This window comes from Diabrotica virgifera, chromosome 1 (genome assembly GCF_917563875.1).
Source record: "Diabrotica virgifera virgifera chromosome 1, PGI_DIABVI_V3a".
Classification (NCBI taxonomy): Eukaryota; Metazoa; Arthropoda; class Insecta; order Coleoptera; family Chrysomelidae; genus Diabrotica; species Diabrotica virgifera.
Window position 1 is genome coordinate 122860906 of NC_065443.1, and position 26860 is coordinate 122887765.

At 33.9% G+C, this 26860-nt stretch overlaps 1 protein-coding gene across 2 annotated transcripts in view; it reads left to right on the forward strand.

Moving 5' to 3' along the window:
- LOC114333771 (ATP-binding cassette sub-family C member 4) overlaps positions 1-26860 on the forward strand; it is a 73384-nt gene that overhangs the window by 28455 nt on the left and 18069 nt on the right. For both annotated transcript variants that reach the window (XM_050644087.1, XM_050644091.1), the window contains exons 4-7: positions 290-720; positions 6112-6268; positions 6416-7000; positions 9596-10237. In XM_050644087.1, the coding sequence (XP_050500044.1) occupies positions 290-720; positions 6112-6268; positions 6416-7000; positions 9596-10237 (1815 nt within the window). The remainder of the gene's footprint in view (positions 1-289; positions 721-6111; positions 6269-6415; positions 7001-9595; positions 10238-26860) is intronic.

Here is a 26860-nt window from a genome sequence, read left to right on the forward strand (position 1 = left end):
AAACAATGACGTTTTGCTGGTAGGGGGAAAGAGAGGGATGGCGAGTTAAAATCCTGCTGAGTACTATTTTTTAATCATATAGAATGTCATATAACGTAAAAAAATGAAAAAATTTAATTCTGAGAGTGAGGTACTTTTGCCTGTCTTAACAGGCAAATATTTTTATTTTTTGAAAAAATCACAAATCAATTAAATTTTAACCGTAAATTAAAAAGATATTATAATAAAGATAGACGTTGTATTTTTCTCTTCTTCTAAACAAAACCATTCACGTTCTTTCTATTTTTAGCATTTTTGAACCCAACGCCATCACAAACTTGGTTTCCTACTTTCAACCAGGACAAACAAAACTATCCAAATCCGACGCTTATTTCAACGCTGCCATCTTACTATTCTCCAACTTTTTGCAGAAAATATACTTCTTCAACTACGATCTCTTCCTGTTTATAATGGGTATACAAGTCAGAACAGCTTTGTGTTCGCTTTTGTTCAGAAAAGTCCTCAAGCTCAGCCCTGCGGCCATGACCAAAGCAAGTTTGGGAAATATTGTGACGTTGATAACCAAAGATGTCCAGCAAATCAGAAGATCTATGTTTGCTTTTAATGATATCTGGGTATTTACTGTAGTTATTAGTGTCACATGTTATTTACTATATGCTCGGCTTGGTGTACTCACGTTTTTTGCAGTGGGTATGCACTTTTGCATTATTCCCATAGAATGTAAGTATATTCTTAGATATTTAATGCTATATAAAATTAATTCTTGCAACATGTCCCGCCCATCTTTATTTTGGACTTGTAATACGTTAGATAATATCTTCCACTCCGGTCCCTCTAAAATCTTCCTCGTTTCTTACTCTATTTCTTAAGCTTACACCAAGCATTGATCTCTCCATCTTTCGTTGTGTCCTTCTCAATTTTTCAGCTGATGTTTTTGCAAGATTTAAGGTTTCCGCTCCGTATGTGAGTACTGGCAGAATATATTGGTTAATAGTTCAGAGAAATAAAAAAAAAATATCCTGTTGGTGACACAACCCCCTCCAGGCCGAAACCAAATTTTTTAAGTAGTATGGACATCTATAATAATAACCTATATCTTTCCTGCAGCCGATTTTGATGATATACATAGTTATAAACAAATGAAGATCAAAAAACGGTAAATTTTCGCTTTTTTCGTCTATTACCAAAAAGTTAAGCATTTTAAACAAATTTGAGATTAAGAAACTCATAAATCGTATAAAAAACTTCAATATGGCGTTCGCTGCTTAAAAATTTCAAAATAAATCATAAATTTTGAGTTTTTATAAATATTCATAACTTATGTAAAAATTAACTTAGAATCTTCTTGTTACACGGAATGCTGAGACTTCTGGTGCTTAAATCATACCCTAAATTTCAAATCAATTGGTAAAATAGTTTAAAAGTTCTAGGACAATTGTTTCTCTTTCTAAATGTGTAAAAATATTTAGTCTTTCCAAATATGAAAAAATAATTTTTCTACGGGTAACGGTTAAAAAGTTATTCTAGTTGTTTATAATTATAAGTAAGCAAAAAATCGACATGTTTTCGTATATAATATCACAAGAGAGAAAATTTTGCCGGCAATATTTTCGACTGGTATGAAAGTTTGTTGCCTGGCAATTTTCGCGAATTAAATTTTGACTTAAATCACGAGACGTTAGTCGAGTGATTTTGTCAAAATTTCATAAGCGAAAATTACCAAAAGGCAACGAACTTGAATGAAACGAGGAGAAAATTTTGCCGGTAAATAATTTTCTCTCGAATGATATTCGACAAGACTATTTCATGAGACAATTAATGCACCATATCAACGAAATATAATCTTTATTTATTTGTTATTACCAGACACTTTCGTGACGGATCTGTCATAATTTTGTCGCTGAGAAATCACGTCGCTAAGGAGTTTTGCCAGTAGGAAACGATGCGTTGCTATGAAGTTTTATCGTATATAATATCACAAGAGAGAAAATTTTGCCGGCAATATTTTCGACTGGTATGAAAGTTTGTTGCCTGGCAATTTTCGCCAATTAAATTTTGACTTAAATCACGAGACGTCAGTCGAGTGATTTTGTCAATATTTCATAAGCGAAAATTACCAAAAGGCAACGAACTTGAATGAAACCAGGAGAAAATTTTGCCGGAAATAATTTTCCCTCGAATGATATTCGACAAGACTATTTCACGAGACAATTAATGCACCATATCAACGAACTATAATTTTTATTTATTTATTTATTTATTTATCTTTATTTATTATCTGTCATAATTTTGTCGCTGAGATTTCACGTCGTTAAGGAGTTTTGTCAGTACGAAACGAAGCGTTGCTATGCCGTTTTATCAGTTAAAAACAGTCTAGTGAAATAGTCAGTTAAAAACAGTCTAGTGAAATAGTCGCAAAATAATTTTACAGTATTTAAAATTACTTTTTGTCATTTTTTTTTAATTAAGTTAATAGTAAAAATGTTCTTCTTTCATAAAATGTCCGAAGTATTACTGTAACCTCATAATTTTCTGACTTATAGTGTAGCAAAAAAATGAATTTGGGATAAAAAAAATTAAATAACTTTTAAACTATTTTACCAATTATGTACTTTGAAATTTAGGGTATAATTTAAGCACCAGAAGTCTCAGGATTTCGTGTAATAAGAAGGTTCTAAGTTAATTTTTACATAAGTTATGAAAATTTATAAAAACTCAAAATTTATTATTTATTTTGCAATTTTCTAAGCAACCAATAAGGATAGACATATTCAGCGAAAGCCATATTGAAGTTTTTTATACGATTTGTGAGTTTCTTACTCTCAAATTTGTTTAAAATGCTTAACTTTTTGGTAATAGACGAAAAAAGCAAAAATTTACCGTTTTTTGATCTTCATTTGTTTGTACATCATCAAAATCAGCTTCAGGAGACATATAGGTTATTATTATAGATGTCCATACTCCTCAAAAAACTTGGTTTCGGCCTGGAGAGGGATGTGTCACGAGAAAAATCTTATTTCTCTGGACAAAAGCTTTCCTTTGTAATTGGATTGGTGTATTTGTTTTAAATACGTCTGTAATTGTTTCGATTGCAGCCTAATCTAAACTTATTCTTCTAAGTAGCTCGCATGTTTTGTTGACTCGCATAAACCTTATTTCGTGATTCAAATAAATATATTTTTCCACAAGTTCTATGGGCGATTTCTCGATTTCAATTAGCTCATTGGGGACGAGATTGGTCATCATTTTTGTTTTTCCATAGTTTATTTTTAAACCGATTCCCTGTGTTATTTGCTGTAGTTGTTGTAGCATAATTCTAACTTCTCCTAAGTCGTCTGTTATAAGAACAATGTTAGTGCAGTCACTGAAGGTTTTCACCTCTGATCAGAGGCGGCTCTAGCCCATGTAGCGCCCGTGTGCAGTCGATGCCCTGGCGCCCTTTGGTAGACGGGCAGTCAAAATGGAATAGTTGAATAGGTAACTACCTAGTACTAATACATAGGGTATTAAAGAGTATTAGGTACGCTTATAATGTAAACAAAAACCCAGATGCAAACACTGCAATATTAAATGATGTCGGGAGCCAATAGGTACGTGTTGCCTTTTTAGTTTTGCATATAGCCATAAAAACAAAAAATATATAGCCTTAAAGTACTTTATTGCTTTTTAAAATATGTCCCACCAAGATCGATACACATTTGCATATATTCAAACTAATTGGTAAAACAGTTATTCCAGTCTTCAGTTGACACCTGCAAAATCGCTGTTTAAGATTTTGACACAAAAGTTGCGACCATTTTCTTGACACACTTCGAGAACGGATTACTTCTGTTGGTTTTTCCTCATCGTGAAACACCCACACAGCGGATTGGCGTTTATTTTCCGGTACGTAGGAGCAAATTCAAGATTCATCGCCACTAACAATACTATAAACGTTTTTTGAGCTTTCTTTGTTGAACCGTTTTAATGTTTTTCGACACACATTGACGCGAACCGCTTTTTGCTCTTCTGGAAGCAAATGAGGAATCCAACGACAAACCAACTTTCCTAACACCCAGGTTCTTTAGGTAGGATCTTTTGGATCGAGGTCTTTGAAATGCCCAAAAATGTCTCTATCTCCCGGTATGTTACACGGCGGTCACCCTTAATTATCTGACGAATTGCATCAACGTTTTGCTGTGTAACTGATGTTTTGGGTGGACCTGGCCTGGATTCGTCGCTGAGACTGGAGCGACCACGTTGAAATTCCACTGGTGGGATAATCTTCTCCAAAAATTGTAAAAAATTATTGCTCGAAAATGTTTTCGGATAAGATCCATTTTTTGACCCACTTGCTAATTTTAAAAATTCACTGTATCTACACGACTTGCTGTATCGCAATGAAACTCTCGATTTATGTCAACAAAAGATTGAGGTTACGTTTGTGCCGGAAAGTTTTATTGGTGGCGCCCTCTAAGCGGTTATATGCAAAACTAAAAAGACAACCTATCGTATTCACGGCGTTAGAACAACCTACCCAAATCTGTTAAAAATATTTAATTAAAAATTATCTTTTTTATCTATGAGGTAAGGTTGAAAATTGGTTGAGAAAATTTGACAGGTTTGAGTACGCGAGTAAATAGTACTTTTAGGAAGGAATTGGTTAGATTGTTAGATGAATAAAACAGAACAACTTTGTGATTATTTAAAAAAATAATATTATTAACGAATTATTACAGGACGCACATACTACACAACATATAATTATAAAAAGATACTTTTCGTGCTTTCGCATTAGCAAAATCTTGAATAATATCACTTACTTAATTTTTAGTCCCAAGCAATTTGACCTTTATAGGTTCCACAACCGATTTCGGAATCATTGTCGGTATGTCTTCAAACGAATCAAAAGATTGCCGCCCGTCCGATGGACGCAGCAGGGCGAGCGGCAATCTATAAATCGCGCTAAGTGCCAATGTAATTTTTCATTAATCGTCTTAAAGCATATTTTATGTTAAAGCAAAGTAAATGACCCGCTCTTTGGCGCTCGGCGCCCCCAGCATCCCGGCGCCCATGTACCGCACACCCTGCACAATAGGTAAAGCCGCCTCTGCCTCTGATTTCGTTGAACCTCCGTCGATTTTCATGAAAATTGGTGACTAGTTAGAGGATACCTCAAGGAACTAAGGTGACATGATGCCAACTTGCGCTTTTACCCTGGGGGTGAACGCCACCCCTTCTCGGGGGTGAAAATTATTTTATTAAAAGTAATACTATGTATCGATAGAGGGACAAATTCTAAGCAAACGTTGTTATATAAAGTTATTAATATAAATCAATACTTTTTGAGTTATTATAGATCAAAGATTTTAAGATTTTATTTTTTCGTAAAAAATGCATATTTTAAAGCTGTTTTTTACGTATAACTCAAAAATTATAAGCTTTTACAAAAAAGTTATTATTATTAAAATTAAAGATATTAAAAAATTGAATAAAGTCCTTACCCAAAAAAACTAAACTAACAGTTGATATATTTTCTATTTGAAGTTATATTCTTTAGTCATCAAACAGTTCGTCAATATATTCCCTGCGGCTCTCCATTTTGTCTTGTTCATTGACTATAATATTTCCTTGCTCCTGTTATTTCTTGCACTTTTTGTACATATTAAATGTGTCATTCTTTTTCTGTAGTTCTTCTAGACATGTGCTGCAGTATCATTTTTCTTTTGCATCCTGGATTTTCCGACTAATTTCTTTATTAATTTTGTTAGATTCTTCAATCTTTTTATTTACCTGTTTTCCAGTGGTCTTAGACGTTATGTGGTTCTTCCGATTTTTTTCACTTTTTTTCTTCTCATGTATAAGTAATTTCATGGATATTATTGCAAATACAGTCAGCGTTTATTCGGTTAGTCTGTGGTTGAAGTTTTATTTTTTAGTTAAATTTTAAGTTAAATGTCACGGATAAATAAGTTATGGTTTGATTTACCTCTTGTGTGTTTATTTCTTTGACATTCAGCCCTATATAAAAGTTTTAAATGTTTATAAATACAAAAATTTTGAAAATATACAACGTGGATACCTTTAGCTATTTTGTAAATAAAATATTGAAATGATGGATTTATATTTCAGTTTTTCTTGGTAAAATGGTGACTAAAATGCGCAACGAAACAAGTGAGATGACCGACGAAAGAATACAAGTTAGTCAGGAAGTACTATCTGCAACAAAAATCATTAAAATGTATACTTGGGAAGATTACTTTTACCAAAAAATTAACTTGGCTAGAACGTACGTTTTAAAATTTTATTTTCATTTCTTTTTTGGTTATTTTCTTAAAAACACTTGTTACATTATACTATTTTACCCAATTCTTTCAATGAATGAAATAATCTTGGTTTAAATAATCGAAAATAAAATTTTCTGTTCATTTTTCAGGAGAGAAGTAGCAAAAATGGTTATAGTTTTCTATCTGCGTATGATACTAATGCTATTGGGTGCTATCTCAACCAAAATCGGCTTCTACTTAATGATTATGGGTTATATTTGGATGGAACAACCGCCAGATGCCTCTATAATCTTCTTCATAACTGCCCATTATGACAACATCGTAATATTTTTTGGATATCTTCTTCCAGAAGCTGTAGGAAGATTTGCAGAATTGTCTGTCACAATTAAAAGAGTCAATAGAGTACTGATAGCCGAAGAACTAGATCAAGACCATCAAAGTAAACAAAACAATGTTAAGCCATATGTAGAGTTAAAAAACATTACAGTTTGTGTAGGAAAAGAAGAAGTATTGTCAAAAATCAGTTTTAAGGTTGATTCTGGACTAACGTTGGTTACCGGTAAAGTAGGATCTAGTAAAAGTACCCTACTAAAAGCAATATTACAAGAGTACCCTTTAAGTAGTGGTGAAGTTGTTTGTAGCGGAACTGTATCATATGCCTCCCAACATCCATGGTGTTTTCCAAGTACTATCAAGCAAAATATTTTATTTGGTGAGAAGTACAATGAAAAGAGGTAAGCATTTGTACAATTTTTGTCACTTTATTCCTTCTGATTTTAAAAGAAGTAGAGAAGGTCCTCCCAACCTCCCAAATACTAATTAAAAATAATCATCCGTATGAAAAAAGTACAATAATGCTTTTTTTTACAATCGTGTTAAAAATGAAATTTTTAGCACTCCATAGGAGCGTAAAAAAATGCTACTTTAAAGCCCTAGTCACAGCATAATAAACGAAACCAGCAAGGACACTCCCTGGTGCCGCCTTTGAAGTTGAAAAGTACAGGGTCGCCATTTTTCGCGTAGTACATCTCAGTGGTGATGTGATGTGTTGGTTCATCAGTGTTGCCGATGTCACCAACTTTATTACCCGTAAGAGATTCTTTTTGAATAATTTCTGGAATTTATGCAAAAGATTAAAAATACAATCGCCATTCATCGTCAATATTTTGTGTTATGTCCCAATTATTGACATAATTCCCACAGGCATACGTATAAAATTATGTTAAAAAATATGAATGTCATAAAAGTTAAGTAAATCTGATAATTATGTATAAATCGGCAACACTGTCGATTTTCTACATTGTCTGGTACTACGCACAAAATGGCCGACGATCTGCGCAGTAATAGTGCGCGAACTTTTCCCGCCTACTAGTGTGTCACTGCTGTTGCGTTTTCTATGCTGTGCCCTAGTGCTTTAAAATTTTTAAGGCACTGCAGTTAAAAGTAAATTGTCAAATTGTGAAACGTCAAAATATTTATATTTCATTTATTAACATTAATATTAATAGTACAACTTGGTTTAAAAGATTTTTTAAAATTTAATTTAACTGTATTATTGCATTTTTAACACGTTTGTAGAAAAAACAAGTTTATGTAACGGTATAATATTTTCGCTAAGAATTTTTAGACATTCCCCTCGAGTGTATACAACCAGTTCTACCTTTTACGGGTCATAGGTTTTATGATTTCAGCAATTAACAAAAATATTGTATTTTATAAATTTATAACATTTGTAGAAAAAATATTGTATGATATACGTGTTAAAAAGTACATTTTTAAGGCACTCATGTGAATTGCAAAATTCGCTTCGCTCATTCTGCAAACTTTCACATGCGTGCCTTAAAATTGTACTTTAAACACTTATATCATAAATAACTATTATTGTATTCATGACTTATGAATAAAATTAATAAACTCGTTAGTTAATCTTTAACTTATGAGTTAAGTTAATCTTGTATGTTAAATATGCTTCAAAGGAGAGGTAAAAAATATAAATGGTAGAATGATTATTCAACAAGTATTACATAAGAATAAGCCAGAAAAAAATATAGGTACTAACAAGATTTCATTTAAATATAACAATAAAAGAACAGGAAGATATGAACTAGATATGAGGACATGTCTGACAATAGTCGTAACCATATGCATAGTGCTGTTACCAGGGGGGGTACAACGGCCTTCTTTATTTAGATGGACTTGCCCAAGTTTTTTTTATGTATTTTCACCCGTAGAACACGAATTTTTTGGGTAACAGTTGATCCGGAAGCCGAGAAGATTTGTATAAACAAAGAACTTGCAGAATTACACAAAAGCGATTTTTTGCAAAACAAAACATATTTTTTTGTATTTCTTGGGCCATTCTAAGCAAAAAATGTTCTTACAAGTTTTTTCGTAGGATGTATAGTTTTCGAGATAAATGCGGTTGAACTTTAAAAAAATCGAAAAATTGCAATTTTTTAACCCGAATAACTTTTGATTAAAAAATAAAATGACAATTCTGCTTGTAGCATTTGAAAGCTCAAGTCAAATTATACCGATTTTGATTATTTGCATTGCTAAAAATTAATTTATTTATTGTTAAACAAAGCTATAAACACATAGTGCTTAAATGATGTTTTCAATGCATCTCTCATTTAAAATCGAACGAGTAGGTACAAGTGCAAGCGCCTACAAGCAGGCAATTTCTACGTAGCATACGTTAAAACGCATGCATTGGGCACGCGTCAAAAAGCTCAAACACTATTTGTTTATAGATTTGTTTAACAATAAAAAAATTAATTTTTAGCAATGAAAATAATCAAAATTGGTATAATTTGACTTGAACTTTCAAATGCTACAAGCAGAATTGCCATTTTATTTTTTAATCAAAAGTTATTAGGTTTAAAAAATTGCAATTTTTCGATTTTTTTAAAGTTCAACCGCGTTTATCTCGAAAACTATGCATCCTACGAAAAAAGTTGTAACAACATTAGAATTACCCAAGAAATACAAAAAAAAATGTTCTTTTTTGCGAAAAATCGCTATTGTGTACTTCTGCAAGTTCTTTGTTTATAACAATCTTATCGACATCCGGATCAACTGTTACCCAAAAAATTCGTGTTCTACGTATCAAAATACATAAAAAAAAACTTTAGTAAGTCCATCTAAATAAAGGAGGCCATTGTACACCACCCCCCCTCTGGCGACAGTACTAATAAGTTCAAGAGAACGTTCAATATCATAATATATGATCATAATGGATACTTTCCATGCTACAGATTCATTGACAATTTTGAATATTGTTCTATTAAAACTATGATTCCTCCATTTCAATATATTCTATGTTATAGGTACCAAGAAGTATTAAAAGTTTGCGCACTAGAATATGACTTAAACTTATTTGAAAAGGGAGACGAAACGATCCTGACAGATAATGGCCAAAACTTAAGCAAAGGCCAACAAGCCAGAGTCAATCTGTCTAGAGCAATATACAGACAAGCTGACATTTACCTCTTGGATGACTGTCTTTCAGCTTTAGATGCACACGTTCATAAGTTCATCTTCAAAAAGTGCATTAAAGAGTTTTTAAAGGAAAAGATATGCATTTTAGTTACCCAATCTAAATCTACGCTAACACAAGCAGATGCTGTTTATGTACTGGATAAAGGACACATTATAGGGAGCTATAACCCTCAGGAAAACACTGAAAAGGAAGTAAATAATTTCGCAGATACCATATATAAAACGAAAGAATTTTTAATCAAAGAAAATGGATTAATGGAGTCTATGGAGGTTGACAGATTTCTGGAAACCGAGCAAAGTAACTATAAAAATATATATGAAGAAGAAATGAAGAAAGGTGCCGTAGATAAATCTGTCTATATTAAATATATATCTTATGGGGGAGGAGCTGCCCTGTTTACATTTGCTTTGTTGCTAATTGGTTCAAAGCAAGCTGCTGAAAGTTACTCCGAAAAGTTGATATCTGTGTGGTAAGAAAAAGTTTATATTTTTTTATATATCTATTATTATAAAAATATAATTTCATATAAAATAATTTTATGTGAAAGTCATGGGATATGTGATCAATAAAGTGCGGATTATATGTATGAAAATGTATGAAAATATGTACATATATATGTAAAGATTTTTTAAAATATATGTAAGCAATCGTCGAAAATATGTAATAAATAAATAATTATATAAAATGATTTAAAAACGGCTAAATGAGTTAAAATGAGCTAATTAATTCGTTCACAAAAGGAAATTGGGCTCTGATAATATCTGCTAACTCCATGAGCTAAACAAGTAATATGAAAAATATTCTCATGAAATATTTTTAAAGTTTGCTCCACCTTAACCATATATGGGGCAGAATCCGATAAGAAAATCACAAAGGGTACCCCCCGTTAAGATAGGCAAAATGCCCTCACTCCCAGAATTCAATTTTTTAATTTTTTTTACGTTCTATGAAACTAAAAAATGAGATAACGCGGATTTTTAGCTCGCCACCCCCATTACCCCTCCCCCCACAGCCAAAAACGTAGATTATTAGATTTAATTTTTTTTAATTAAGTTGCAAGTGATATAAAAATTTCAAAAAATTCACACGTGTAGCTGAGGCTTTTACAAAACATGTCCATTTTTTATGGACCCATAGGTCGAGTGTACATAACCTCATTTTTTTTTAACTTTTTTAAAGCTTATAACTTTTTTTTGGAGGGGGCTGCAGGTCCAATTTTTTTTGCATTTTGTGTAATTTATCAAAAGCTATCTCTGTGATTTTTTTCAGATTTTTCCGTCAGGTGCGCCATCTGGAAAAATCAGGAAAACTGTTTTTTTGGGGGGTTTTTGGGGATTTTCTCCATTTTATAGACTGCAACATGGGTCAACTCAAGGTTTTGTTAATAGATTATGTATAATTTGAAATAACTGAGTATTTTAGCACCACCACCCCACCCCACCACCCCCTCCCATTGCCCCCACAAAAACGTCAATTTTTCTGTTTTTTTTTTGTTTAGTGAAGTTGCAATTAATTTTAAAAAATTATGAGGCTTCTACAAAACATATCTATTTTTTATAGACCCGTTGGTCGAGTGTACAATACATATAACCTCAAAATTCCTTTTTTATTTTTTTAAAACGTATTTTTGACTTCCAATCGATATTTTTTTATAACGTCCAATGAATTGTACATCTCTCTCGCGGACGGCCGCTTAAATACGTGTTTAGCGCTCATTTTTAATTAAAATAATAGTTAGTAATAAAGCAGGGTCAAAAATTTCTTCAGGCTATTGCAGGGCGGGGGGGGGGGGGGGCTTTAAATTTTGAGTTGGTCACTTTATGACTTTCATAATAATAATTTTTAATCGAGGTATTAAGCCTTGAACATGGCCATTTTCGCGTTTTTCAAATTTTAAATTAAATGTAACTCGACAACAGTCAATTTTATAGAAAAATCACAAGAGACCTTTTTTGCTCAGGTTGATCCAAAGAATCTAAAACAAATTTGTCCGATGTAAAAAAATTCATTTTTTGAATTCGTTTAAAAAATTGTTTAAGCAATTTTCCGACCGCGGTACTGCCTGGCACCTTGTAGATTTGTTATAAGGACCTGTTTTTGAGTAAGTTTGTGCACAAAAATGAATCGGAATAATTTACCTAACGGGACAAGCATACAGCGTGGACTATTTGCATTATTATGAGCCAAACTTAGATGGTTTGGAAAACAAAACATTAAACGATAGATACTGTTGTAGATGCAAGTTGCGCAAACGGCAACATAACCATAGGCTGTTGTACGCATGTAGCTGCCATAATATAATATTTATCGCATGGAAGATATTTTACAAAAATCATCAAGCCAGCAGAATATCTTACAAAACTCTTTGACAATACAGATGTTATACCTATAGGTACCTGTAATAAACGAAGACAGCGATGAAGACATCAGAACTGTAAAGTGTAATACCAACGAATATACTCTCCGAATACTCTACGAGTATATGGAGCTATATATTCTTTGGTAATAATTTCCTTATTCTTTTTATGGTGTTTTACGTGGCAGTAAATGTGAAGCAAAATGACAGTATGGGCAGAAATATAGGTTATGTAGATGGTACAAGCCAGTGATGTTTTAGGGAGGTTGTTTTTAAGTTTATTCAATAGCAGACTTTATATAATATAGGAAAAAATGTTTGTCCGACAAATATGTTGGGTATTTTAATAAGTCCGCATGTCAAATGACAGGAATTATATTGGTGGTAAATAGTAGTTTGATTTTTGCATGAGAGATCAATTGGATGTTCTGTCCGACAAAATACATGGGACGTTTTCGTAATCTGACGTTCGAAACTTGTAACCTGTTCAACAATTAAAACTTCCCCTGTTTCAGTGTTCCGGTACATCAAAGTTTGTCCGACTAGACACTGTTAAGCTAGGAACAAATTTTCAATTTGCTATTAATAAACTTGTTTTTGATAGACAGTATCCAGGCCTGTATGAGTAACCGCTCAAAAACCTTTAAAAACATAGTTTTTGGGGGTTTTAGAGGTGTTTTGCACAATTTTTGAATATTCCTGAAAGCTCAGTTATTTCAAATTATACCTACATAACCTATAAAAAACCTTGAGTTAATCTATTTTAAAGTCTATAAAATGGAGAAAATCCCTAAAAACCACCGAAAAAACCAGTTTTGCGGATTTTTAAAGATGGCGCACCTTACGGAAAAATCTGAAAAAGTCAGAAATATAGTTTTTGATAAAATACACAAAACACAAAAAAATTAGACATGCAGCCATCACTAAAAAAAGTTATACGTACCTATTAAAAAACAAAAAAAATGAGGTTATAATATGTTGTACACTCGACCTTTGGTTCCATAAAAATAGATGTTCTGTAAAAGCCTCAATGTGCGTGTGAATTTTTTGTAATTTATAATTTAATAAATTATTAACTATTCTAAATGGGAAATAAGCCACAATTTAACTAAAAAATGATTTTATTAACGTTTCGACGTCCACCACGGACGTCGTTGTCAAAATACAAAATATTAATAAATTAAACAAAAATGTTGTTGCTTGGTAAAAAAATCTTTTAATAATTTAATTTAATCTGACTTATTTATATAGATCGTCTCAAACCCTTTTTTCAGTGCGTCAACAGATTATCAAATTCTCTCTTTCGCATTACAGATGGAAAATAAAATCATTTTTTAGTTAAATTGTGGCTTATTTCCCATTTAGAATAGTTGATTACAAAAATTCCACAACGAAATAGCTTCAGAACAACATTTATAACTTATTTGCAAACCAACTTAAAAAAGGAGGTGAAAAGGAGGTGGGGGAGGGGAATAGGGGAAGTGGGCTAAAATTGCAGTGAGTCCCAATTTTTTAAAATCATATAGAACGTAAAAAAATAAAAAAAAATATTCAGGCTCTATCGACCTCAAAAAATATAATTAGACCCGCAAAAACCCTTACAAAACTTTAAAAAAACATGGTCTTTGGGGGGCTTAAAAGTGTTTCGCCCAATTTTTGAATACTATAATATACTCAGTTATTTTAAATTATACATAATCTATTAACAAAACCTTGAGTTGACCTATGTTGCAGTCTATAAAACTGGAGAAAATCCCCAAAAACCCCCTAAAAAACAGTTTTCCTGATTTTTCAAGATGGCGCACCTGACGAAAAAATCTAAAAAAAAATCACAGAGATAGCTTTTGATAAATTACACAAAATGCAAAAAAAATTGGACCTGCAGCCCCCTCCAAAAAAAAGTTATAAGCTTTAAAAAAGTAAAAAAAAAAATTGAGGTTATGTACACTCTACCTATGGGTCCATAAAAAATGGACATGTTTTGTAAAAGTCTCAGCTACACGTGTGAATTTTTTGAAATTTTTATATCAATTGTAACCCAACTAAAAAGAATTAAATCTAAAAATTTACCTTTTTCGCTGTAGGGGGAGGGGTAAGGGGGATGGCGAGCTAAAAATCCGCGTTATCTCATTTTTTAATTGCATAGAACGTAAAAAAATTAAAAAAGTTGAATTCTGGGAGTGAGGGCATTTTGCCTATTTTAACGGGGGGTACCCTTTATTTAATGGAATGGCATCTAGCAAAAAGAAGTTTATCAAAGTGTCTTAAATGCATCGTGTAACGGTCAAATTATTGGCTTTTCAAGTTGTTTTGAAGATACTAAAAATAATTTTCCTGGACGATGTTCCTCTAGTGCGCCCATTAGCAAATGAACAATATATCCAGGCGTCTGTAGTGTCGTCCACAATAACATAACAGTAATTATCACATATGACTACCCATATTTGGATCATTGTTGATTTATATAATATAGAGTCGACACTTGATTTCCTCAACGTGGATTCATGCGGGATATTAAATTTGCAATATTTTTCCAAAAAGGATATTAGATTAACGTTATTTAATTTTTGTAATGGAATGTTAGTAGCAACCATTGCCCTGCACAGATCTTCATTAAATTGTATTTTATCTTTGCTTGATGAACCCGAATCAAAACAATTTTTCAATGATTGTTGACTTTTTCCCCATTTCTAATCCTTTTTATATTTGCAGTGTATTTGGCTGTTTTGACATTCGTTCCGGGAGCTGTAAGTCTATTCAAATTATAAAATGAAAAATAAATAATACATAGTTCATTTTATGATTATTTCTGGTTAATACCAGACTCCACATCCAAGTCGGTCAACTCAATTTGCGGAGATTAAGAATTGTTAAGAGCTCAGGTAAATAGTACCTAGAAATAAACGGACAAGCCCTGCATAATTACATCTTAATGGTTTTCGGGTTTTTCATTGCAGAGTAAAGTGGGGAAAATATGTAAAAATATGTGTTTACCACTGAAATATGCACTTTTTTCAAAAAATCTATAAATATGTGAAATATGTAAAAATATGTAACTTACATATAATCCGCGGCCTAGTGATCATCATTCAATCTTCGCTTGTTGACTGCTGGACAAAGATCTCCCTCATAATTTTTCATCTGTTTCAGTCTTGTGCCTCTTGCATACAATTCCTATCACAACGTTTTAGATCATCAGTCCAACATGTTGGTGGACGACGTTTGCTTCGGTAGGCATCATCTCTGGGTCTCCATTCCAGTATTCGCTTTATTCATCTGTTATCTGTCATTCGAGCCACGTGACCTGACCAGTTCCATTTAAGTGTTGCTATTATCTCTACGCAGCTACTCCTAATCTTTGTCGTAATTGGTTTGGGATCTGGTCTTGTAGTGAAACGCCCAACATAGCACGCTCCATCGCCCTTTGAGACACACGGCTCTTTTGCACTGCTCTCCTTCTCATGGTCAACGTTTCCACTTCATTAGTCAATACTGGCACAACGTACTGATTAAAGGTTCTTCTTTTAAGACATATTGGTACATCAGACGATTCGAAAATATGGTTCAGCTTGCCGAAGGCTGCCCAAGTCAGTCTTATACGACTGAGTAGCTCAAGGGTTTGGCTATCTTTTCCTATGCAAATTTCATGACCTAGGTATTTATAAGCCATTACCTGGTCTATGGATCTTGTTCCTGCGCATATCTCTTCGCTGACTACAACATTTGTCATCATCTAGATTTTAGTTATATATATTTTTAATCTCCCTTCAAAGGTAGAGCTGATTTAAAAGTTCTTTTGCCTCATATATCCTATCACCTATTAGCACAATATCATCTGCAACTAACATAATGTCTATGGGTTACTGATTTTCCTGCCTCCTGACATCTTTTTTAAGACTCCAGATTTCTATTTCGTAGCGGTCACTAAAGACGTAACATCTAAGAATTCTGATGCATATATTGATACTTATAGATAAGTTGGAGAGAATCTTCTTCATCATTCTCTTTGTCTTATCCCTATGCGGGGTCGGCTTCCCTAATTGCATTTCTCCACACACTTCTATCTTGGGTCATATCGATATTAATCCCTTTTACCAACATGTCCTGCCTAATCGTCTCCCCCACGTCTTCTTTGGTCTTCCTCTCCTACTCGTTACAGGAATCTACACTTCAGAAATTCTTCGTATTGGGTGATTAACGTCTCGACGTTGAACATGATCAAACCATCTCAACCTATGCTCTCTCATTTTGGCATTAATTGGTGCCACACCTAGACTTCCCCTAATATACTCATTTTTAATTTTATCCTTTTTTGTTACTCCACTCATCCATATAAGCATTCTCATTTCCACCACATGCATTCGTTGTTCCTCTTTCTTTTTCACTGCCCAACATTCAGTTCCGTACATCATAGTCGGTCTTATGGCTGTTTTATAGAATTTTCCCTTCAACTTCATTGGAATTTTCCTGTCACACAGCACACCACTCGCTTCCTTCCATTTCATCCCTATTACTCTGTAATACGGATCCCAGGTACTTAAAACTATTGCTTTTTACAATCTTTAGTAACTCCATCTTTAAATGAGCATTCCAAATACTCTGTCTTTGTCCTACTAAGTTTTAAACCTCTATCCTCGAGAGCTTGTTTTCACTGTTCCAGATTTTGTTCTAAGTCTCTTTCACTATTTCCTACTAACACGACATTATCAGCATACATTAAGCACCATGGAATGTTACCCTGTAGTTTCGCTGTTATCTGGTCCAAAACTAATGAGAATAAATACGGACTAAGCACCGAGCCTTGGTGCAATCCTAATTTCACATGAAATGTATCAGTCTCTTCCACACCTGTCCTAGCACAAGTCATTACTCCCTCATACATATCCCTCACAATCGTTACATATTCACCAGGGACTCCTTTCTTATTGAGTGCCCACCACAAAATCTCTCGAGGAACTCTATCATATGCTTTCTCAAGATCAATAAATACCATATGAGCGTTTGTTTCTTTACTCCTGTATTTTTCCATCAACTGCCTTATAATGAAAATTGCATCTGTTGTTGATCTGCCCTGCATAAAGCCAAATTGATTATCGGATATTTCGGTTTCTTCACGTATCCGTCTATCAATTACTCTTTCCCATATTTTCATGGTGTGGCTAAGCAGTTTTATAGCCCTGTAGTTTGTACATTGTTGTATATCTCCCTTGTTTTTGTAGACAGGTACTAGTATACTGCTTCTCCCTTCGTCTGGCATTTGTCGAACTTCCATAATTCTATCAAATAAACCTGCTAGCCACCTTGTTCCTCTCTCTCCTAATGCTCTCCATACTTCCCCAGGAATATCATCTGGTCCTACCGCTTTTCCTTTCTTTATTTTTTGAAGCGCTTGAGCTACTTCCTCGTTTGTTATTTTGGTGACCATTGCTGCAACTGTCTCCGTTGACTCTACAGGCTGTCTGTCAAATTCTTCATTTAATAAGCTGTCAAAGTACTTTCTCCATCTCTTTCTGACATCCTTTTCGTGAACTAGTATTTTATTATTTTCATCTCGGATACATCTAATCTGATTAAAATCTTCTGCTTTTTTGCTCTCTGTTTGGCTATTTTATATATCTTCGTTTCGCCTTGCCTGGTATCAAGTTGATTGTATAGGTTTGAATACGCTTCTGCTTTAGCTTTTGCTACTGCTACTTTCGCTTCCTTTTTCGCGACCATATTTATAGTTTTGAAGATCAGTGTCGAATCTGGTTTCTTGCCACTTTTTATATAATTTTCCCTTCTCTTTTATTTTCCCTTGTACTTCGTTTGACCATCCTCACCAAGTCTCTTTATCCTCAAACTTTTTTCCTGGCGTTTTCCCAAATATTTCAATAGCAGTCTCTCTAATACTACTGGCCATTTTTCTCCAATTTGTATTAGGGCTTCCTTTCATGTTCCAACATATTTTGTCTACTATTCTTTCCCTGAATAGGCCTTCCTTCTCATCTTTTAGCATCCACCACTTGATTTTTTGTGGCCCTCTCCGATATTTTGGCTTAGCTTCCCATTTTAGTTCAATGTCCAGAACAAGCAGCTTATGTTGTTAGCGAACTGTCTCACTAACTATTACCTTGCAGTCCTTGCATTCACTTATGTCTTCTTTTCTTATCATGAAATAGTCTATTTTGGATTGATGTCCACTTTTGTACCTAATAAGACGAGTTTCTCTCTTTTTAAAGAATGTGTTAACAATAGCCATATCTAGTGCTGTTGCTAGTTCAAGCATATCATCTCCAGCTTAATTTGTAGTTCCAAAGCCTAATCCCCCATGTATTGCTTCGTATCCTGCCTTGGCTTGGCCCACATGTGCATTGAAATCACCTCCTATTATAACTTTCTCCTCTGACGGAATATCACTCAGGACGTCTCCTAATTGGTCATAGAAAGCTCTTCTTTCATTCTCACCCAGACCTGTTTGAGGAGCATACACACACAACATTCAATACCTCTTTATCAATTACAAATTTCACTGACATCATTCTATCAATCGTTCTTACAACTTCCACTACGTTATCTTTCATTTCACTATCAGCAATTATACAAACTCTGTTTCTAGTGTAACTACTCCCTGCATACCACAATTTGTAACCTTCACCTAGTTCTTTCGCCCTTTGTCCTTTCCACCTAGTTTCTTGAATACAAGCAATTTGAACTCTCCTTGGTTTGAGTGCATCCACCAACTCCAGACTCTTACCTGTAAGACTACCAAGATTCCACAACCCTATTTTTCTAACCTGCAATGGTGTTCCCCCTGAGATAGCCCTCACCCGGAAATCCGAACGGAGGCTCATTTTACTTCCGGCATATTTTACCTCAGGAGATGCCATCATTTCAGTATAAGTTTTTATATCATTGGAGAAGGTCTTTTCATTATTATGGCGTGAAAAGATTTTGTTTGCATATTTGATGCCTGAATGCCTTTTCTATCAGCACCATACCCTGCCATGCACGTTTAGCCAATACACCACAAATGCAACCAAAGTGCAGTATTACCCCACACCCGCCTGCATTTTTCTGTATAGGCCAGGATCCCTACTATAAGGACTGCCCTATAAGCCAATGTATTGTTGCCCGTATCCCGCCACTAGGAGGCACGTACTTTATTCGGGATACAGACTAGTTAGCAAGTATATATGAGTAAGTAATCATAACCACAATTTTTTTTGACTTTCATAATTTCAACCAACTTTTCAATTTTAATAGTGGGTTTACTTATTATATTTTAGATTCAGTGATGATGGACTAATAGGTCCGAAAACGTTCTGAATGAACCTATTTTATTCAATCCATTGGGATTGTTTAAAATTTTAGTAAATATACCTGGGTGATTCCATAAGTCTATTAAGCTAGAAAGCTAAAAAAATTTATTGCTTCATCCCCTTCAGAGAAACAGGTGGCCATTCCAGCTTAATATTAAGCTAGAAAGGCCAACATTCATATATCCGGAACGAAAGTAGATAGAGAGTTGCTTCCGGTGGTCTATTTTATTGCTAATTAATTGCTAATTTATTACGCAAAACAAAAATGTATTTCTTCATCCCCTTCAGAGAAACTGGTGGCCATTCCAGCTTAATATTAAGCTAGAAAGGCCAACATTCATATATCCGGAACGAAAGTAGATAGAGAGTTGCTTCCGGTAGTCTATTTTATTGCTAATTAATTGCTAATTTATTACACAAAACAAAAATTTATTGCTTCATCCCCTTCAGAGAAACTGGTGGCCATTCCAGCTTAATATTAAGCTAGAAAGGCCAACATTCATATATCCGGAACGAAAGTAGATAGAGAGTTGCTTCCGGTGGCCTATTTTATTGCTAATTAATTGCTAATTTATTACGCAAAACAAAAATTTATTGCTTCATACCCTTCAGAAAAACAGGTGGCCATTCCAGCTTAATATTAAGCTAGAAAGGCCAACATTCATATATCCGGAACGAAAGTAGATAGAGAGTTTCTTCCGGTCGCCTATTTTATTACTAATTAATTGCTAATTTATTACGTAAAACAAAAATGTATTGCTTCAACCCCTTCAGAGACACAGGTGGCCATTTTAGCTTAATATTAAGCAAGAATAGCCAACATTCATATTTCCGGAACGAAAGTAGATATAGGGTAGCTTCGGGCGGCATATTTTATTGCTAATTAATTGCTGAAAGATTGAGTTTGCAAGAATTTACAAACTCACCCCCTTCAACCCCTACCGTTATGATCATTCCCCGGAATCCACAAAAAGTGAAAATAATCAGTTTAAAGAGCTAAAACCAAGTACGTATTTTTTGCTCATTAATTACTACATGTCTAAGCCAAAAATGAATGTTTTGCTTCCTCCCCTAACGAGCCACAATGGCTGCAGCGGTTTAATACTTAAGGCTGCAATACTCAACACTCCTATTTCAGGAAAGAAAGCAGATAGAGGGTCGCTTCTGGCGGAATATTTAATTTTTAATTAATTGCTGAAAGATGGGTTATACCAGTATTTACAAACTCACCCCCTCCAACCCCTACCGTTATCATCGTTCCACGGATTTCACAAAGCGTGAAAATAATCAGGTTAAAAACTTAAAACCAAGTGGGTATTTTTTTCTAATTAACGGCTGCAGGTCTACGCCAAAAACCAATTTTTTGCTTCATCCCCTAACGGGAAACAATGGCTACTGCGGTTTAATTTTTAAGCTACAATACCCAACACTCCTATTTCAAGAACGAAAGCGGATAGAGGGTCGTTTCCAGCGGCATATTTTATTGCTAATTAATTTCTGAAATATATGGTATACAACAATTTGCAAACTCACCCCCTCCAACCCCCACCGTTGTCATCATTCCCCAGATTTCACAGAAAGTCAAAATTACTAGTTTAAAAACCTATGACCAAGTGGGTATTTTTTCGTAAGCAACAGCTGCAGGTCTACGCCAAAAACGATTGTATTGCTTCATCCCTTAACGAGCAACAATGGCTACTGCTGTTGAATACTTAAACTACAACACTCAATTCTCCTGTCTCAGTAACGAAAGCAGATAGAGCGTCGCTTCCGGCGGCCTATTTTATTGCTAACTAATTGCTTATTTATTACGCAAATTACAAATTTATAGCTTTAACCCCTTCAGAGAACAGGTGGCTATTCCAGCTTAATATTAAGCTAGAATAGCCAACATTCACATTTCCGGAACAAAAGTAGATAGAGGGAAGCGGGTATTTTTTGCTTATTAATTGCTACAGTTTTAAGCCAAAAATGAATGTTTTTCTTCATCCCCTAACGAGCCACAATGTTAATGCTACGATTTAATACTTGAGGTTACAATACCCAACAGTCCTATTTCAGGAAAGAAAGCAGATAGAGGGTCGCTTCTGGCGGCATATTTTATTTTTAATTAATTGCTGAAGGGCGGAGTATACCAGAATTTGTAAACTTACCCCCTCCAACCCCTACCGTTATCATCGTTCCCCGGATTTCACAAAGAGTGAAAATAACCAGTTTAAAGACTTAAAACCAAGTGGGTATTTTTTCTAATTAATTAACTTCTACGCAGGTCTACGCCAAAAACGAATTTTTTGCTTCATCCCCTAACGAGCAACAGTGGCTATTGCGGTTTAATACTTAAGCTACAATGCCCAACACTCCTACATATTTCAGAAACGAAAGCAGATAGAGGGTCGCTTCCAGCGGCATATTTTATTGCTAGTTAATTGCTGAAATATGTTGTATATAACAATTGACAAACTCACCGCCCAACCCAGTCGTTATCATTCCCCGGATTTCACAGAAAGTGAAAATTACCAGTTAAAAACCTTAGACCAAGTGGGTATTTTTTTCCTAAGTAACTGCTGCAGGTCTACCCAAAAACGCTTTTTTTGCTTCATCCCCTGAAGGGCAACAACGGCTACTGCAGTTGAATACTTAAGCTACAACACTCAACCCTCCTATTTCAGGGGCGAAAGCAGATAGCTGGTAGCTTCTGCGGCCTATTTTATTGCTATATTATGCAAAATAAAATTTATTGCTTCAACCCCTTCAGAGAAACAGGTGACTATTTCAGCTTAATATTAAGCTAGAATAGCCAACATGCATATATCCGGAACGAAAGTAGATAGAGTTGCTTCCGGTGGCATTTTTTGTTGCTAATTAATTGCTAATTTATTAGGAAAAATAAAAATGTATTTCTTCAACCCCTTCAGAGAAACAGGTGGCTATTCCAGCTTAATATTAAACTAGAATAGCCAACATTCAGATTTCCGGAACAAAAGTAGATAGAGGGTAAGTATGCAACGTCCTTAAAAAACGAATTTACTAAGAGAGTTGACTATAATTTTTTTCTACAACCACTATTCAAAGTGCACTTTTCTGCACGGTTTTATGTTAGCAAACTTGATACTTTCTCACAGTATAAGATATTTGACATTAGTGTGCAGAAAAGTGACGTTTCTGTGCCGCAAAGTGACGTTTCTGTGCCGCAAAGTTCTTTTCTGCACAGTTGACTACCTCATTCTGAGTAACGTTATATTCTGTTTACATCCGTGGACTACCGCATTCTGAGTAACGTTATATTCTGTTTACATCCGTGGTTAAACTTTAGACAAATATATAACCTATAAGACAATTATTATATTTAACTATAGCATAGAAACTAAATTATGGATGTTACAACTGTTTTATTTTACAATTTTATTCTTATTAAACATTTTATAATTATCAAATAACCAATAAGGATTTAGCAACCTGTGCAAGAGACGTCGAATGAAGTAGGTTTTGTGTAAATCCGTGACTGCATAAATATAATGTCAATAATGTGTAATAATTGTTTAAATTTAAACAAATTAAGGCAGTGCATTAATTTTTTAACTGATTTCTGTGCAATTTATTTAGGTATAAGGAATTTAAATTGATTAGTAGGTATTAATTAAATACAGTTTAAAATTTATCACATAGGTACCTATTATAATTAATCGTCGTTTGGAAATTGTGATTTTTATTTTTAGGAAAAAATGTGCTTGTAGAAAAAGTATAGTGTGAAACACGTGCAGAAAGGTAATTTCTCACTCGTTTGAATTGCGGCACTCGCTTGCGCTCGTACCGCAACTTTTCAAACTCGTGAGAAATTAGTACCTTTCTGCACTTGTTGCACAATATACTATTGCACTTATGCGTGCTAATAATAAGCTGCGAAAGAATTTAAGCATAGGTTTCAAAAAATTAAAGCAAGTGTTGTTTATTTAAATTTAGTTTATTTTATCTTTAATGTACATTAGTAATCTGGATGCTATTTTTTGTTTCTTTAACAAAAAATGATTTTTCTAGTAAATCATCGAAGCCCATCCAAGATGTGTTTCCTCTTCGATAGGTATAGGTTATGCAGTGACCACCTCGATTTTCATTAAATCAGACAAACAAATAAAAATTTATTGCTTCAACCCCTTCAGAGAAACAGGTGACTATTTCAGCTTAATATTAAGCTAGAATAGCCAACATGCATATATCCGGAACGAAAGTAGATAGAGAGTTGCTTCCGGTGGCCTTTTTTGTTGCTGATTAATTGCTAATTTATTAGGAAAAATAAAAATGTATTTCTTCAACCTAGTCCTGTCGCCAGGGGGGGTACAACGGCCTCCTGTATTCAGATGGACTTACCCAAGTTTCTTTTATGTATTTTGACCTGTAGAACACGAATTTTTTGGGTAACAGTTGATCCGGATGTCGATAAGATTGTTATAAACCAAGAAGTTGAGGAATCACATAACAGCGACTTCTCGCAAAACAAAACATTTTTTTGTATTTTTTGGTCCATTTTAACCGAAAAATGTTCCTACAAATTTTTTCGTAGGATGCATAGTTTTCGAGATATACGCGGTTGAACTTTCAGAAAATCGAAAAATTGGAATTTTTGAACCCGAAAAACTTTTGATTGAAAAATAAAATAGCAATTCTGCTTACCGCATTTGAAAGTTCAAGTGAAATTATATCGGTTTTAATTATTTGTATTGCCAAAAATGTATTATTTTATTGTTAAAACAAAGCTATAAACACCTAGTGCTTGAGTGATGTTTCAATGATTTCTCATTTAAAATCAAACGAGTACGTAGAGGAGGTAAAAGTGCAAGCGGGGCTATTTCTAAGTAGCATGCATTAAAACGCATGTATTAGGCACGGGAAACAGTATGTGTTTATAGCTTTTTTTAACAATCAAAAAATAAATTTTTAGCAATGCAAATATTCAAAACAGATATAATTTGACTAAAACTTTTAAAGGCGGTAAACAGAATTGCTATTTTATTTTTTATTCAAACGTTATTCGGGTTCAAAAATTGCAATTTTTCCATTTTTTGAAAGTTCAACCGCGTTTATCTCGAAAACTATGCATCCTACGAAAAAACTTGTAGGAACATTTTTTGGTTAGAATGACCCAAAAAATACAAAAAAATGTTTTGTTTTGCGAGAAATCGCTGTTATGTAATTCCTCAACTTCTTTGTTTATAACAATCTTATCGACATCCGGATCAACTGTTACCCAAAAAATTCGTGTTCTACGGGTCAAAATACATAAAAAAAACTTGGGTAAGTCCATCTGAATTAAGAAGGCCGTTGTACCCCCCCTGGCGACAGGACTAACCCCTTCAGAGACCCTACACCAGTGTATCCGATAGCACCCATTATTACTAGCTGATGATCGTCGTCGTGGGGTATGTTTAAATTTTTATGGAGTGTCTTTAATGGTATGGTTTTAATTTCTTCATGTTCATTATAGACTTGAAAAACCACAACATCCCCTGCAATGAATGTAAATTAATTAACTTTTGTTTTTTATAAAATACCTCTAGAGAATTTGGAATGAAATTGAGTACAAAAAAGACAAAAATGGTGGTCATTAGCAAGCACTTAAACAGAAGTGTGAAGGTCAATGTCGACGAAACAGATCTGGAAGGAGTGAAGGAGTAACAAGAATAACGTACCTTGGAAGCAACCTTGATGAAACTTTGTACCACTCACTGGAAGTAAGAACACATCTGGAAAAGGAACGTACAGTGTTTTACAAAATGCAAAAAGTTCTATGCAACCTCCAGCTGGATATCTCATTGAGAACTAGAATACATAAGTGGTATGTTTTCTTCATATTCCTCTATGGGGTTGAAGCCTGGACAATGACAGAAGTAACACAAAAAAAATCCAAGCATTCGAACTCTGGTGCTACCGTAAAATGCTCAGAATGTCCTACATGAGCCATACGACAAATGCGGAAGTCTTTCGGAGGATGAACAAGGAAACAGAGCTTATGATTATAATAAAAAAAAACGGACAATGGACAAATATGACCTCCATAGAACTATCCAGGATGGCTGCAAATAAGATTAAATGGTTAAATGTAATGGTCAACGTCCTTAAGGATAAGGCACCGTAAGAAGAAGATAAAATATATGAGTAATTCCACATAAATTCTCTATATTTCTGTCACAGTTTCTGTATTTTTTGAAATTTAGAGGCATGCTTCTGAAACCACTTTTTGTTCGTTCTTTAGGACCTGAAATTCAAGCTTTTTTGGAAATTGAAATTGAAACTTATGTCGAAATCTGTCCGAATTATCTTTCCTATCCTTGTTTGCATTCATTAAATGCTATTTTGTAAATTGTTTGGTACAACATATCAACACTCTCGATGTAAACTTGCACGCTAAAGAAGATGGCCTTAACATAATTTGTCTAAAGTCCAAAGTAACGTTCCTATTACCTATTTTTGAAAAAGAGACATGTGTATTTTAGCATGTTTTTAAAGCAAAGGAACATTCCTACTAGCTATTTTTGAACAAGTGTATTTTAGAATTTTTTGCGTTTTTCTGCACTCCGACTCTAATTTCAACACAAAAAGAAGATACAAGAAACATTTCCATATGGCATAAACAGAATTTACCTAAAACCGTAAGGAACTATCCTATAAGCTATTTTTTAATGAGAGATTAGAGTATTTTAGCATGTTTTTTTTTTCATTTTTATGCATTTATTTGTAGGTACTCTGGTCATAATTATTACAACGATAAAAAGTAACAGGTCGGTAATATTTTCGATGTAAAATTTTACACTGAAAAACATGATACTAACAGAATTTAGCTAAAGCCTGAAGGGACTTTCCTATAACCAATTTTGGAAGGAGAGATTAGTGGATTTTAAGATGTTTTTTAAGCTTAATTACTTTTTCTACAATCCGTTTTGATGAGCCATTTTGGTGGTGATTTAGTTTGAGATTTTTAGCTGAATACAATATTAAGAACAGTAAGGGTATTCTCTTATATTACTTTTAATTATAAAAGTATTATTTTTAAATCAATTCATCACGAGAACGGCACATGAAGATGGATTGTAGAAAAAATCCACTAACATCTATTTTAAAAATAGCTTATATGAATGTTCCTACGAGCATTGTATTAATTATTCTATTAGCGTCATCTTCTTTATCCTGCAATATTAAATCCAAAATGTTACCTGATCCTTTTTTTAGGGTTGATATTATGGACAGAGTGCAAATAAATACATAAAAATGAAAAATGATGCTAAACTACACTTGTCTCTAATCTCTCCTTCCAAAATTGGTTATAGGAAAGTTCCTTCAGGCTTTAGCTAAATTCTGTTAGTATCACGTTTTTCAGTGTAAAATTTTACATCGAAAATGTTACCGACCTGTTACTTTTTTATCGTTGTAATTATGGCCCGAG